The sequence below is a fragment of the Marmota flaviventris genome, chromosome 5 (genome assembly GCF_047511675.1).
Source record: "Marmota flaviventris isolate mMarFla1 chromosome 5, mMarFla1.hap1, whole genome shotgun sequence".
Classification (NCBI taxonomy): domain Eukaryota; kingdom Metazoa; phylum Chordata; class Mammalia; order Rodentia; family Sciuridae; genus Marmota; species Marmota flaviventris.
In genome coordinates this window covers 127372876-127388635 of record NC_092502.1, presented here as the reverse complement: position 1 = coordinate 127388635, position 15760 = coordinate 127372876, and the positions used below count along the sequence as shown (strand labels likewise).

The 15760-nt window shown below is 34.9% G+C and overlaps 1 protein-coding gene across 2 annotated transcripts in view; it reads left to right on the top strand.

The window, feature by feature from the left end:
* Positions 1-15760, top strand: part of Parp8 (poly(ADP-ribose) polymerase family member 8) — a 169961-nt gene that overhangs the window by 110385 nt on the left and 43816 nt on the right. For both annotated transcript variants that reach the window (XM_027954404.3, XM_071612610.1), the window contains 2 exons: positions 7496-7556; positions 7980-8070. In XM_027954404.3, the coding sequence (XP_027810205.2) occupies positions 7496-7556; positions 7980-8070 (152 nt within the window). The remainder of the gene's footprint in view (positions 1-7495; positions 7557-7979; positions 8071-15760) is intronic.

The following is a 15760-nucleotide window of genomic DNA, read 5'->3' as shown; positions in this document are numbered from 1 at the left end:
TATTTTGGAGATTTAGTTTGAAGAAATAGTAGTCTTACGAAGTGTCAATTAATCACTGAAGTAGGTTTGGTCAGCTGGGTTCATCCTGTTTTATCATAAATCAAGGCCATATTCTTGTGAGCAATAAAAGTAAATAATGCAAAGCCACTGGTAATCAAATCACATTGTGATCTGATCCCTAAAAAAGAAGACATAAATTTGCACAGCTCTTGTTTGAATGGTAATGTATTTTATTCTTCACTTACCTAATAATTGGTGATAAATTTCCACTTTTTATATAGTCATTCAGAAGATCTCATTGTCCTTATTTACCTTCTTTTTCCTCTCTGTAATATAAGAAGAAGACTTCTCTGGCTTTAAAGTAGCTTCCAGCTGGTATTCTGGTTTCTTGTTCTTTGCCTGTAGTTTAGCCTTTTAAGTCTCCATGGAATTCTACACTCTCCTGGCAGTCTGACCTCAGTTCCCCCCTTATCCACCCAAATCACCCAGAGGCCCTTTACTTCCCCACAACTTCAGGCATTTGCAGATCAGTTCTCTCCTCAAGGAATACTTCCCTTCAAACCCGGTTACTGCCTCTGTTTAAGCCCCCATCTACACGTCTATTCTCTGAGCCACCTTTAAATGTTTAATGCAGATTAGCTATTTTGCCCTCTGGATTCCCCATATATTTATTTGGCATTTGTCTTATTTATTCTGCTTCTCATGTGTTTTTATAATTAGTTTACTTCCCTCTCCCTAGACTGAATTCTGTGAATGTTGAAGCAGTACTATTTTCTTGTTTCATTTTGTTTTGCTTTGTTTTTTTTAAATCATTCATCTAATATCGTGCATACCATAGCATGGGTCATACATGAAATACACAATTTATGGTGGATTCTTGACTGTTGTCAGTGGTACCATCTCTGAAAAAGGACAGCTACATTATCTCATTATAACTCCTTCTGTGGACATATTCATATTTAGAAAAGCAAATCTTTGTAGACTTAGAATATTAGCAATTTTTTTTTTGAGAGAGAGAGAGAGAGAATTTTTTAATATTTATCTTTTAGTTTTTGGTGGACATAACATCTTTTATTTGTATGTGGTGTTGAGGATCAAACCCAGCGCTGCACTCATGCCAGGGAAGCGCGCTACCTACCGCTTGAGCCACATCCCCAGCCCCAATATTAGCAAATTGTTTCACAGTTGTTTTCTGTTAATATGGATATTCAGTCAATGTTATAAAATAAATGTATTTGTTAATATGGATATTAGTTTATGGATAGTCATTCAATGTTATGATATAAAGGTATGAAGAAGGCAATAAGGACTATTTATAAATAGTCCAAAACAATAGATATTTTTTATAGCAATCAAATTTTGCTTTAAAGTTTAAAACTTTAATTTTAAACACAATAATGTATCCACTGAAGCAAAAGGCTATGAAATACATTTAAGAGACAAAATACAACAACATAAAATAGGATAACCTTAGTACTTATTGACTGCTTTTTATATTTAAAGGCTTTTCTAAAACACATTTCAGTACTTTATAGGCTTCAGTTAAATTATTATGTACATAAGAAGTTATTTGTTCACGATATATTTATTAAGTACTTATGATGATCTGTGTTTGTATTTTTATTGTTAACTCTTGAAATTTCAGTCAAATGAAGTACCCAAAGTCATAAATGGTTTTGTTCTTTTCCCTTGCATATTTTGCTTATAACATTCTTTGATCCAATTTAAATCTTAATGAATACAAAACGTACTCTAGCCTGCTCTAGATTTTCTCTAGCTTCAGAGGATGACTCCAGAATAAATGCTTTCCTAGAGTTCTTGTGGTATAAAGGTGAATTGTAGCAAGACTAGTTTTTATTTATTTAAAATAAATAAACATCCTGTACCTTCAAATGCTGAGACTTGGACTCATGGGGAAAATGGCAGTTAAGCATAAGGTCTTAGAATCATCTTCCTTGCATAGTTCTTAAGTCTGTTGAAACAGACCGTTCTAATTAACTGTTCTTTTACTTAATTGAGGCTTATAAGAACTTAATGGAGTCTGAAGAACAGAAGTACCTCAATATGCACAATAGGCTGTTTGGTGTCATTTTTTTATGTGACATTTAATGAGAAAGGCAACTAACCACATCTGAGTTCTTTGTGAGAAATGGAAATACAGATTGTCAAGATGGAGGAAAAACTCTCTTAAAAACTGAGTAAAAGAAGGTACAGAAATGGGAATAGATAGAATCACCCCATAATCCTCATTCCAATGTAGTAGGAGATGCAATTTTTTGTGTGTGTGTTATGCCTCTGAAATTTTTGAAGATGTTTGTTACCACAGCATAACTTAGTCTACATTGAAGGATGTCATTTATCAAAACAAGATCTTGGATCAGATGTTAGTAATACTTTTTCTAGCATATTGCTTCTCCACCTTCTGCCTCTAAGTGTGGTGGGGAAAAAAAAAATAAGTCTGTCACTAAAAATTGGGAAAGCGATGATAGGAGAGGCACAGAGAAAAGAAACCAGTGGAAGAGTATTTTCCAAAGACATGAGAGCATAATCTAGATGGAGCTTCAGATGCCCAGATCCTGGACACTCATCTCACCAAGGATGTTTAAGCTGACTGCAGAGTTGTAGCAGCTATTTATTCAGTACATTTTAGACACTTTTATTTTATAAAGATCAGATTCCCTTCTTGTTTGCATCTAATTTTTAAATTCTCCTTAGCCCTGTTGTCTTTTAGAGTAATTTATAGCTACCTTGGATGTAGTCTTGCAAATATCCTAATCTTGCCAAGATCTCTTCCTGACTACTGAGTTTGCATATTTTTTGGCCCATTCACAAACATCTTTCCCACACTGGGCAAAAACACACATTGAGTAGGCATGCAGAGATAGACATGCAAGCTGTTGAGTTTCAGATATCATGGGAAGCTGTACGTTTCTTCACAAAATATCTTCTCAAAATACCACTGCCCAATTGCTGAAAGTAGAAATAACTAAATAGAAAGAAGCTTATTTCTTCTATGGGGGCTGGGGTTGTAGCTCAGTGGTAGAGTCCTTGCCTAGCACGTGTGAGGCCCTGGATTTGATCCTCAGCACCACATAAAGATAAATAAATAAAATAAAGATATTGTGTCCACCTACAATTACAATTTTTTTTAAAAAAAGTTTATGGTAGAATTTCGTGTGTGTGTACATATAATTTTCTTGAAAGTTCATAACGAAAAATTAGACATTCAGAATAGCAACATAACCTCAGCTGATTTTGATGAAGTACTGTTATAAAATGCCACAGTAGTATAATGAAAAATCTGAAGTATTATAGACAAAGGCCAAAGGAAGACCAGATGGTTTAATATTTAATATATTATGAGTACATATGTGAATCTCATTAATGAGGTTATTTCTTGTTTAGTTCCATTAAAAATAGGAGATTGAAATGCCACGAATTCTGTCTAGATCATGTAAATATCCTGAATCAAATGTCTAGATTTCAAGATGTGTAGACTTTAGAATTAGCTCACCCTGAATTGGAAGTCTTGCTAAGTATCAGTAGAGGTCATTTATGTAATAGTTTTTTCCAGATCCTCTGTTTCAAAGTGAAATAATTGCCTCAGATCATTTCTGTGTTGCTTTCTTCATTTTAAGGGAAAAAAAGTCATTTAATTTGACATGATCTTTTCATGGTGTATACAGGCAGTGCATGAAATTATTTTGAGCTATTATAATCCTGAAAGTGCATTCAGGACATAGCCCAAATTCAAGTTGGATTCATATATCAAGCTTCTACCTTGATTCTCTGCATTTGCTATTCATGAGATCCAGGGTACTGAAAGGTATTTATTCAGTTATAGAAGTGATCCTGATCACTGGGTCCCTGAGTCTGGAGAAACCGTAATCACACTTCATAATCTCACAGTGGGAAACATGAAATTACTCACATTATACAGAAAGGGCATCACAACTGAAATGGGTTTGCAGATATGTAGCATCTTTTGTGGATTCTTTGAAGTGTGGCATAAAATTTAAGAAATGCCTATTTACAGGTCTACATCTGCAGGGTCCAGCTAATTGCAAACCTTCAGGGCTTCTACCTTAAATTCCATATTCACATTCTGCTGTGGTGAAGAACACTTTTGACTCTATATCCATTGTACCCCTTCCCTGTGTGTGTGTATATTTATGATATTGGGGATTGTACCCAGGGTTGTTTCATCACAGAACCTGTTCATTCCCAGTCCTTTTCATTTTTTATTTTGAGACAGGGTCTCGATAAATTGCAGAGGCTGACCCTAGAACTTCAAAACATTAGATACTTTCAGATATTGGGAAAAAAAAACTTTAAACCAAAACCAAAAAAATTTAAGAAACCATACACAGAATACTTTAAAATACAGTTAAAAGTTTTAAAATAAGGTCTGTCAGATTCTGGCCATACCTTTCTTTATGTTAACATGATCTGGAAAAGTGTAAGGAGAATTCATTGTGGATAAAATTCTTCCTGTTTTTTGTTATCTCTTTGTGTCTCTAAACATAACCAAAGTCTTGCCAATGTAAATAAATTCATATAAAAGTTATTCACCCAATGAAACTGACAAAGATGATAGAAAGGAAACCTGATCATGAGGATGTCAGAAATGGTCACTGTGAAAACCTGGCTAGTGTAATGCACAGTGGCATCCACAGTGGTATCGCTTTTTAGAAATGATCCTGCAACATAGATCAAGAAGGGCAAATACATTGGAGGTAATAATTTTTGTATCAACTTCCTTAGCAATGGGTATTTTTAAAAGTTACCTCAACAAGCTAAATGTTAACTATTATTCTTGGATATTCAATTGAATTGTTTCCAATTTCTGCTGATGCAGAGTTTGATGCACATGTTTACTGCTGTTTTCTTAGGATTAATTCCTATAGTTGTAGTCAAGGCTTCTTTATCCCTGTGAAACTTCTTGAACATTGCTATTTCTCCTTATCATTGCTCTTTTTACATGATTAACAATGGGTATTGATTTGTTATATATACAATCTGTTTGCTTTTATTCAGGGTTATTATATTAACACCTCGGGACTGTGAGGCCTGTTTTAATCTATGAATGGGTTTTGCTTTTTTTAATGGTGTTGGGGCACTTGACCACTGAGCCACATCCCCAGCCTTATTTTGGATTTTATTTAGAGACAGGGTCTCACTGAGTTGCTTAGAGCCTTGCTTTTGCTCAGGCGGTTTTTGAACTCGCAATCCTCCTCCTCAGCCTCCTGAGCCGGTGGGATTACAGGCTTGCGCCACCACTCCAGGTAGGTTTTGCTTTTTTAAAGTGTTACAAAAAGAGGAAGAGAAACAAAAGTGAAGAGGAATATGCCATGGAGACTATAAATACAGTCTGAAAGCCTAAAATATTTACCCTTTCTGTGGTTCATTTACTTGGTCCTGTTCTTAGTTATACTTCTGTATAACTGTAACAAAATTAAATTTGCATTTACCTTATCCTTTATGTAAAGCACAGATGTTATGTTGCTGTGGTAGTTTTTTTTTTTTTTAATTAAACCCCTATGTAAACAATTTTACTTTTTTTTCTTTATGTAATGTTTTAATATAATTTTTAAGTCTAAAATGCAGAAAAATAAAAAAAAAAGTATGTCACATTAGATTGGATAGAGAAAAAGCAAGGGAGAGGAGGGGAGGAGTAAGGAGGATAGGAAGGGCAGCAGAATAGAATGGACAATATGATTGATGTATGTACATTCCATGTATGTATTATATGTCAAAATTCATTCTGCTGTCATGTATGACTAAAAAAAAAATAAAGAAAGAAATGAAGAATTAAAAAAAATGCAGAAAGCCAGAGTTTCAAGTTGTTACATTCTCATATACTGCCCCCTTTTTTTGGTCACAGATAACTGAAAATGAAATGATGTCCCTGATTCCTTTATTTATCATACTATATTAAACTGTTAAAATCCTTAAAATTTCCTGCTCTGAATCATACAAAAATAACAGTATGTATATTGTTCTTGTATTACTTGCTTATATAATACACAACATTTTTTTTTTGAGTATTCTGTGTGTCAGATACTGTTCTGTACATAGTTTTAGTTGTTGATGGATCTTTATCTTATTCATTTATTTATATTCCGTGTGGAGAATTGAACCCAGTGCCTCACACATGGAAAGCAAGTGCTCTACCACGGAGCCACAACCCTAATCCTTTACACAGTTTTGAAGTTGGATGTGGAATGGATTTACTGCTTGACTTCCCCAGTGACTCATGTTACATTTGACAACTTTTTTTTCTCACTTCTCTGGCCTCAATTTTCTTTTCATGCAAAATGAGTGTATTATCCATTTCACAAGGCTCCAATGAGGACCTTATATGAAATTATCTGTCAATGATCAACCTGTTTTCTAATCAAAGGGTTAGTTTTTCAGATATTGATTCAATTTACTGGTTGCATAAATACCTAGAATACACATGTTCAAGTCCCTGCTCTACTACCAAGCAGTGGTGAATAAGTTAGTTTATGTACATATAAACTGGAGGTAACAATGGCACCAGTAATTTTTTAAAATATTTTTTTAGTTGTAGATGGACACAATACCTTTATTTTATTTATTTTTATGTGGTGCTGAAGAACGAACCCAGGGCCTCACACATGCAAGGCAAACGCTCTACCACTGAGCTACAACTCCAGCCCACCAGTAATGTTTTGTGAATGTTAAATCATCACATATATATTAAATCCTTAGAACAATTTCTGATAAATAAATATTGGCCATTAACTTTTTGGTGATTTCTGTAGTCTTAACTCTTGCTATCTATACTATTTGTAATTGTAGAATTTTATGAGTAACAAAAACATAGTGTGTGTGTGTGTGTGTGTGTGTGTAGAATCTTAAAAATGTTATTTTTCTTTCATTAACTTACAAAAATATGCTGTTTTGTGGTACCACCTGAGCAGTATAAAGTTGGTCTTCATAATGCCTTCATGTGGAATATACTATTCTTACTTGTTTCAGTTCTGATGTGCCAGACTCTTAGAGCTGCCTATCCAAACACAGTGACATTTAAATAGCAGAAGAATCTGGATTTGTTTTTGAACCACCACTGTCCCACACGTCTCCCTCTTGTTTCTTCCTTGTGTTAGAAACTCCTTTCTTGCCTTTAGAAGCAACTATTAATTTTCAGTGTGTAATAAAAGCAAAGCAGTAACCTGGGAAGATTGGCAAATTTGGGAACAGGGAATGTTTGAAACTATGAAGCAAGCCACCCTTGAATTTATGTATGCGTATGCATGTACACAAAAATGGAAAGATGTCTTTGTGGTATAAGTAGGTCACAGAACATGACAGCTCAACTAGATGTTGTTAGTTAATTCATGTCCATGGCCAGTTCTGAGTTATCAGTGGAAATCAGGGATCACAATTAGTGTTTGCATTTTTAATTAAAATAACTTAGCACACAATCTTTTAAGGAATTAAAAAAATTAATGTTAATCTTTGCTTTCAGGGAATATGGAGCCATTGATGATGTAGATATTGATCTGCATATCGATGTTAGCTTTCTCGATGTAAGTATCAATTTTTACAGTATGTCTGGTACATTTATTTTTACTCTAGGGGAGAATTTTAATTTTTGTCTATAATACAATTAATTACATAATGACTTTGCTACAGTGATTTGTGAAGGACTGCTATGACTGATTAAAGAAGCAGATTTTATAAGTTTTTTTCTTTGGCAATGATTCTTTTAATATATTCTGAATCTCATGGTTTTTAATATAATATTTCATGATAAGTTTTCACTTTTACTTTTCATGTTTTACAGCAAAACTTTACTTTGACCTTCTTTTCCCATGAATGGGCCTTGAGATAATTTGTAAACATTCATGATTTAGGCAATTTTAAAATACAAGTTTTTAAAACTTTTACTTTTTTTCCCATTTTGAACTCTTAATAGATGACTGATTCATCCTTTGAGTATATTTTTGCAGGAGGAGATTGCTGTGGCTTGGGAAGTCATTCGAACAGAGCCTATAATTGTCCGACTACACTGTTCACTTACACAGTATTTAAATGGCCCAGGTTAGTTTCATTTCTCTATTACTTTGAATGGCACATTGTTTTAAGTGAAGTGAGTATTCATTTGGTGATTCTGAACGTAATGTTAAATACCTTGGTGGTGTTATTTAAATTAGTAGCCTAAGATTGCTCATTGCCAATATGACTTGTGAAAACAGAAATATGTAACATTTAGTTGTGCAGATTTTTTATTAATTGACATTGCTGTCTAACAAACACAATAAAATAGAAGAAAGAGTATGTTAAATGTAGTAGAAACTGAGTAGTTACATTCTAGATTAATCTTAGATTTAATTCTCTTCCTGATTTGAGATTTAATTTTAATCTTTATTCCACCTTTGATTACCAGTGAATTTACCCTTTCTAATAATGTATTCCTTTTTGATGAGGGAATTTTAATAGTGCTTTTGCTTTTGGAATCCTCAGTGGATGATGTTAGTATATTTTAACAGATAGCTGTTTACAACAAGGTACCCTAGTGCACTGGGAAACATGTCTTCTAGTCTACTAATGTGTGTGTGTACATGTACACACAACACGTAATTGTACCCACCGACATTAGTCCATTCATCTACTGCCGCAAAACAGACCACTCCAAAACTTGGCTTCAGTATATAATGTCTCTGGCTGTTCCATGGGCCCACCTGGGCAGGTCTTGTCTGGAGTCTTTGTAGTAGGGTGGTGGGTGGGGCTGGGGCTGGTGGCAATTAAGGGCCTTCTTGCTGGGAGGCAGAAGATGCTGGATGTCAAAATGACTAGAGGTTGGTCCAAAAGTGTCATCCTGGCTCTGAGCTGGTATTATTGACTAGAGTGCTTGTCATATATGTGATTACTTCATGTGGTGTGGCCTTGTGCTACCACAGTGACTGAAATCCAAAAGCAAGTTTTTCAACATACGAGATGTGGAAGCTCCTGGGGAAAGGCACAGCGAATCTCCCATTGTATTTTGTTCATCAAAGCAGTCCAAAGAGGCCACCAAAACTCAAGGGAAGTGTACATAGCACCTCTTGCAGTTATGCTTGTCTTTAACCTGCCACACATATGCTAATATGGTACCTGCAGTTTTTTTTTTTTTTTTTTAAGGCACATCAAGGAACATATATCTACTTTTTGTGATGTTTCCCACTTCCTTCTTCTTTATTCTTTCTCTGATTAGAACTGGGGATCTTTCCCAGGAGCACTCTACCACTGAGCTACATCCTCCTGCACTTTATAGTTTTTATTTTGAGATAGGGTGTGGATTAGTTGTTCAGGACCTTGCCAGTTTGCTATGTCTGGCCTGAAACTTGAATTCTTCCTGCCTCAGTCTCCCAAGTCTCAGGGATTGCAGGCATGCACAACCATGTTTGCCCCGCTCTTTGTTTTTTACAAAAGAAAAGTACTTATTCTTTTAAATTTATGAAAGACAGGAAAACCTTTTGTTTTGAAAGTTGGTATCTGTTTTGTTTCTGTATGATGCATTCTACTATCTAAATGACTCAATATAAATTGACATATAGTAACTGATGTGGTTTAATGCTAGATGTGAAAAAATAGATGCTAGTATTTTATTCTTAGTTCATATATATTAAAATGCAGTAATGAAAAAAAAAGATTTCTCAAAATCCCTCCATACTAAGAAAACTATAAATAATTGGTGTTTTTTCCCCTCTGTGCATGTATTGCTTATTCTTGTTAACAACCATGCACCTTAATGTTATGTCATGTTCCCAAGTCATTTAATATTCTATAAACACCTGAGTTGTAGTGTCCACACAATATTTCAGCCTGAATACTCATAAGGCTGTTTTTTTATTCTTTTCTTTCTTTCTTTCTTTTTTTTTTTTTTTGGTACTGGGGATTGATCCCATGGGTGCTTAACCATTGAGCCACATTCTCAAGCCCTTTATATTTTATTTAGAAACAGAGTCTTTCTGAGTTGCATAAGGCCTTGCTAAGTTGCTGAGGCTGACTTTGAACTCACAGTCCTCCTGCCTCGGCCTCCTGAGTTGCTGGGATTGCAGGCATATGCCACTCTGCCTCGCTGGTATTTGGATTTTGGATGTTTCTACATATTTTTTGCCATGTGGCACTTTAGTGATTTACGATGTGCCCATTTTACTTTCATGGTGGTTAAAATATTTCATGTTGGGATCTAGGGCTGTAGCTCAGTGGCAGAGCAATTGTCTAGCATGTGTGAAACACCGGGTTCAATCCTTAGCACTGCATAAAAATAAATAAATAAAATAATTTTAAAAAGAATTGCTATTTAAAAAAAAGTTTTCTTGTCTCAACTTTTTATCTTCCATTTAGAATTATAAATAAAATCCAGTCAATCTCTACTCACGAAAATCCCATCTGTGTACGATGAAAATGTCACTTTTATTTTATTTACATAATCTTGAATTTTAGAGGTTTTACTTCACAATATCACTTTAAAGGTTTTTTTTACACTTCCATAGTTTTACAAGCATTTTAGCAATCACTTGAATTCATATTTAATTGTTTTGATTGTTTAACACTACTTTTTTAGTATCACAAAATATCCATCCTTTTTTTTATCTCCTGATTTACTTATATATTGAGCAATTTGTAAATTAAGGAAACCTGAGAGTTTGTTTTTTCATGCCTGACATTTTTGTTTTGTGAGACGAACTTTACCAAGTATAATTTGTGGTTCCTCCCAAAAAGGGGAAAAATGCTTTAGAAACTTCTATGGTTCATGTTTTCATGTGTTTTTGGACTATTATTTGCTAGTCCTAACATATGTATGTTGCGAGTAGTGCTATTAATAATTACTCAGAGGTGGATTGTCTTTAAATGCAAGCCTATATTTGATCACACAATCATCAAATATAAACAATTAATGCAAAAAGTGTTGGGTGTGTGGGAGCACCTCAACTAGCATTCAATGCATACTAATGAACACTATAAACAGATAAACAATTCTAAGGCAAACAGGAGCCCCCCAAAACCTCTGATGCCGCGTGACTTTTCTTAGCCAAAGAGCAGACATTGTCCTTCTCTGGTGTTTCTCTCCAGCCAATGGCTGGATGTCAGGGAATAGTGGAGTCAGTTAGGAACAGACAGCAAGGCAGCCAGTCTCACTGATGTCCTTGGAGAAAACTCTTCAATATGGCAGGACAAGCAATTTAAATACAATTCCAAGTTGGTGTTGTATGGTGGTGATTGGTTACACCTAGTGAAAGTCAGTGTTCATTGGTTATGTCCAGTGAGGTGATTTTCTTTGTTCATGTCCATTGTGCTGTGCTCCCTACTGATTGTAACCAGTCATTGCTAAGCATGTCTATGGCTAGTGCCCCTTACACCTCTTTATCAATTGCAAGCAGTTCAATGGCTGCTGTTTCTTATGGCCACCAACTTACTGAGTCCCAGCATGTCCCAGCATGTCTATGGCAGATACTCCTTACAATGTAGATTGGTTCTAATATCTTGGACTTCCATGTTGTTTATCATTTCTTTCATTTCTTCATCCTTTTTGTCTGAGTACTTCATAAGTTTTCTTGCAGTCTATTTTTTACTTCACCAAGTAATTTTTTTACATGATTCAGTCTTTTTTTTTTAATGTTTTTTTCCTTCTTCTTTTAAACTATTTTAAAAATTGTAGATGAACCCTTATTTGATGTATTTATATGCGGGGCTGAGGATCGAACCCAGAGCCTCATACATGCTAGGCAAGCGTTCCACCACTGAGCCATGACTCCAGCCGCATGATTCAGTCTTGAACTTAATGTTCCCATTGTTTTTAATTTGGTCAGTTTCTGCTCATTCCACATTATACCTTTTTTATCATTAATTGCTTTCATTTTATTTTATTTAATCATTTTAAATCTTTTGAACATTAATCAATAATTGTCTAAGATTTAGCATATTATTCATATAGAATGGTAATTTGTTTTCCAGTTGAAGGTACACTTTTTGTTTTGTGTATGGCTTTTTTTCCGTTAATAAGAAGAAATTGAACTTTCCTGTGTTCATATATGAATATACAACCAGTGAAACTCCCCTTCATGTACAATCACAAGAATGGGATCCTAATTAGAATAAGTTATACTCCATGTATATATAATAGTCAAAATGTTCTCTACTGTAAAGAATAAATAAATGTATAAATAATAAATAAATAAATAAATAAATAAATAAATAAATGTTCTCTACAGTAAAAAAATTAAAAAAAAAGAGGAAATTGAAAGAATTCTACTCTTAGTCTACATTAGATTCAGTACTTCTGAGATCTGACAGCTAGTGGGGGTGGACAGGGAACACTTGTGCCCTGGCTCCCTAAGACACTTTTTACAGCCCTGTGCACCTATCCTCCAGCCCTGCACATCTTGCTGCTAACGGCGGCTCATTTTTTCCGTAAAATATCTGTAATCACTCATCCTTGGAAGAAGAGGTTTGGGCTTCAGAGTTCTCTTTCTTCTCCCCACCTTTTTGGTGTGAACCCCAGTGGGAGTACAGTGGCTATCTACTTGGCCTGGAAGCTAGATCAACTTTGTGTAATTTGTGCTTCATTGTTATGCACAGGATAGTTGAAGCTGGGACTTTACCTTAGTTTGTACTCTTGCTGAACTTTCCCTCTTTGTTCTCCTTGAATTCCTCACATCCCTTTATTGGTTTCTTCTGTGAGCAGTTTTAAGACATTTGATCAGTTGACAGGACAGGGGTCAATATCTGTTGAAGGAAGCCCTGTCAGGCCTGCTCTTTGCTCCCTAGACAGCCATCCTCCAGCTCCTTGGAGCATGTTCGGTGTCGTGGTTCATTAGCCCTCTTAATTTTGAGATATGTTGGTGGTTGTTTGCCATTAACTTCCTCTTCTATGGAGTAGGGAGTTTAGGACTAGCCATTTAATGTCCCTGAAGATTGGTTCCATCTGCTCTCTTTGTAGTGAAATTTGTTGGCAGTTTCATGCATGGAATGGAATTATTCCAAATTTCTGGTCTTTTTTGGTGGTTTTCTCCACTTTTTTTTTATGCACTAGTTAAATTGGTGCTTGTTCGTCAGTATTTACTTACATCCATCTCACTAGTAAATACCTTAAAAGGTTATTTTTTTTTTACTTGTTGATAATTTGAGGGAAAAGGCATGATTAAAAATGGGCAGTAATGCGTAATATAGGAGTACATTTACAGATAATGTTACTGAAAAGGAACATATAATTTATTACTCCAGAAGAAATAGTTAGGTTTTATCATAGTTTATAATTTTGATTATTGTAAGCAAATAAAAAGGACTGTTTTGCAATGTGCCTTTGAAGGTATTAGCATTTATAGTAAAATAAACTTGTAAAACATGTGTGACTAATCCAAGATCCAGATTGACCTTAACAGTTGTTTTTGAAAATCACTTATTCCTGCATTTTGGAAATGTGTGTATGAATAGCATTGATTTGAACTGTAGTACATGGTTAAGGCTAATAAGACAATATATGTGAAAGACGAAGAAAGATAAGAATTGGAGAAATGCATGTCTTTTTCCACTTTGAAATAAATGTTTTTTTTTATTATTTATAGGGAAATATACTTTAAGCAAAGACATGATTTGTTATAATTTTTATGATACGATATATATCTATAAATGTATGTGTGTATATTTCAGAATTGCTGATGTGTAAGTCCAGTTTCAGGTCTAAAGGATAAGCCTGTAAAAATTTATTTTCAATACATTCTGTCAAGTTTTTATTTCATTGCCACCTAAATGAACCCTGTGGAGAATTTGATTGTATTTGAGGTAAAAAATTTGGGAAGAATAAACATTTCTAAAGTTTCAAAGTTTTATTCTCCCAGAAATGTTTGTTGTCGTTTCTAGTTTTATGTATTAGTACTGTCCTGTATGTTTAGGAAGGGACTGCTTAGGTCATTCATTTTCAAAGTTTGTTCCCTAGTACTTGTTTTCCTAACCAGACTTTTTTAGTCCAGTATATTTCCCAGTTATCACTACTGGTTTTTAGGTAACTCTTAATTTTAAAAAAGATTGTTAAAATTATCTTTTTAAGTATACAGAAACAAAGATAGTGTCCATTTTTCTTTTACATTCTGTGTCTTTCTCTGATGTAGTTAATTATAGTTAATTGCATTAATTTTACTAGCAATATGCGTTTTATCACTTGATCTTCAAATTTTGGGGGGAAGGGTACCAGGGATTGAACTCAGGCACTCAATCACTGAGCCATACTCCCAGACAAGGTCTCACTGAGGTGCTTAGAGCCTTGCTTTTGCTGAGGTTGGCTTTGAACCCTCATCCTCCTGCCTCGGCCTCCCAAGCTGCTGGGATTATAGGCATGGGCCACCACACCTGGCATAATATTTTATTCTTACTAACTGAGTAATATATGTCCCAGAAAATTTTACCATTTTGACCAAATAATGATACTTATTTTCTAGTCTGTCATGCCTATTATGATTAAATTTTATTGTCTATATTACTAATTTCTTGGAATAATTAATGTATTCTGGATAAAATACTTGTGTCTGTTATTATGCCTTTTCTATCTCAAACAATTTTCTCCAGTGACAGTTTGAGTGCTTCTAGCATGTTTTGGAGTTTCCTACCTTTTTCAAGTTAGTTTCCCTTCCTTCTTTTCTCAGTCATTTTTTCTTTCTGTGAAAAGATTGTGTCTTCTTAAAATTTATAGGGAGAGTACAATGTGGTCATATTTTGTGAGTTTTCAATTGGATTAGAGTTTTGAATTTCAATAACCCTGCATTTGGAGCAGTGGTTTGGAATGATGTCTACTTTATTCACCACTCCTTGTATAAGATTTAGACTATTCTTAGGAAAGAAACTGATGGCTTGGTAATACTGAGACAACATTTTCTCTGATTAATGCTGTGTTTGCACCGTAGAGTACTGGCCAACACAGGGAGCGAGGCATTTTGCAGATGCCATTTTGATTTCTGTGTGAATTTTTTTTTTTTTTTATCCCTGTCCCAACCCTTAACAGTGATTGGCACTGTTGGAGCACCCATTTCATGTCATCCTTTTGTTTGTGTACTGGCTTCCATCCCCTTGTGCCTACCCAAGGCACCATTCCAGCAGTTCTCATTTTGTTTGCTGTGCTACTCATATCTTTTTTCACCTAGAAGATTCCTACTGTCAAACAAATTTATTTCACCTTAAAACAGAACCCACTTGCACTGAAATCCTTCTTCAGTTGGCACCCTACTGCTGTTTCTCTTGGCTGTTATAGTTTCATCATTAGTTGTCTCTGTTAGGTAACTTCATTTCCATGTCTTTTTTCTTCCCTCAACTCCAACCAGACGACATTTTTTTGTTACCACCATTTTACAAATGCTGCTCTTGTCACTGTATCCAGAGACTTCAGTATTGCTAAATGGCCCCATCACCAGTTTTAAGTCTTTGTTGTAATTGAGTAGCATTTGTTAATGGTTGCTCACCCTGTCCTTGACAGGCTTTTGTGAATTTGTGTTCAGAGCAGCAGCACTCTGGAGTTTTCTATTCTAATGTCCCTTCCTCTGCAGCTTTTTTTTTCCTCATGCAGCCTCTGCATGCTCCTGGATGCAGAGGTTGCTCCTCCATCTAAATTCAATGAGTAGCTTCTCCTCTAGCATCATGTCTTTAATTACCTTTATACTCTGGCTATTTTGAGTTTTTTTTTTTTTTTTTTTTTTTTTTTTTAAGTATATTTCATTCACCGGAGTGCCTAAATGCTGGCCTTTACTGTCCAGTTACC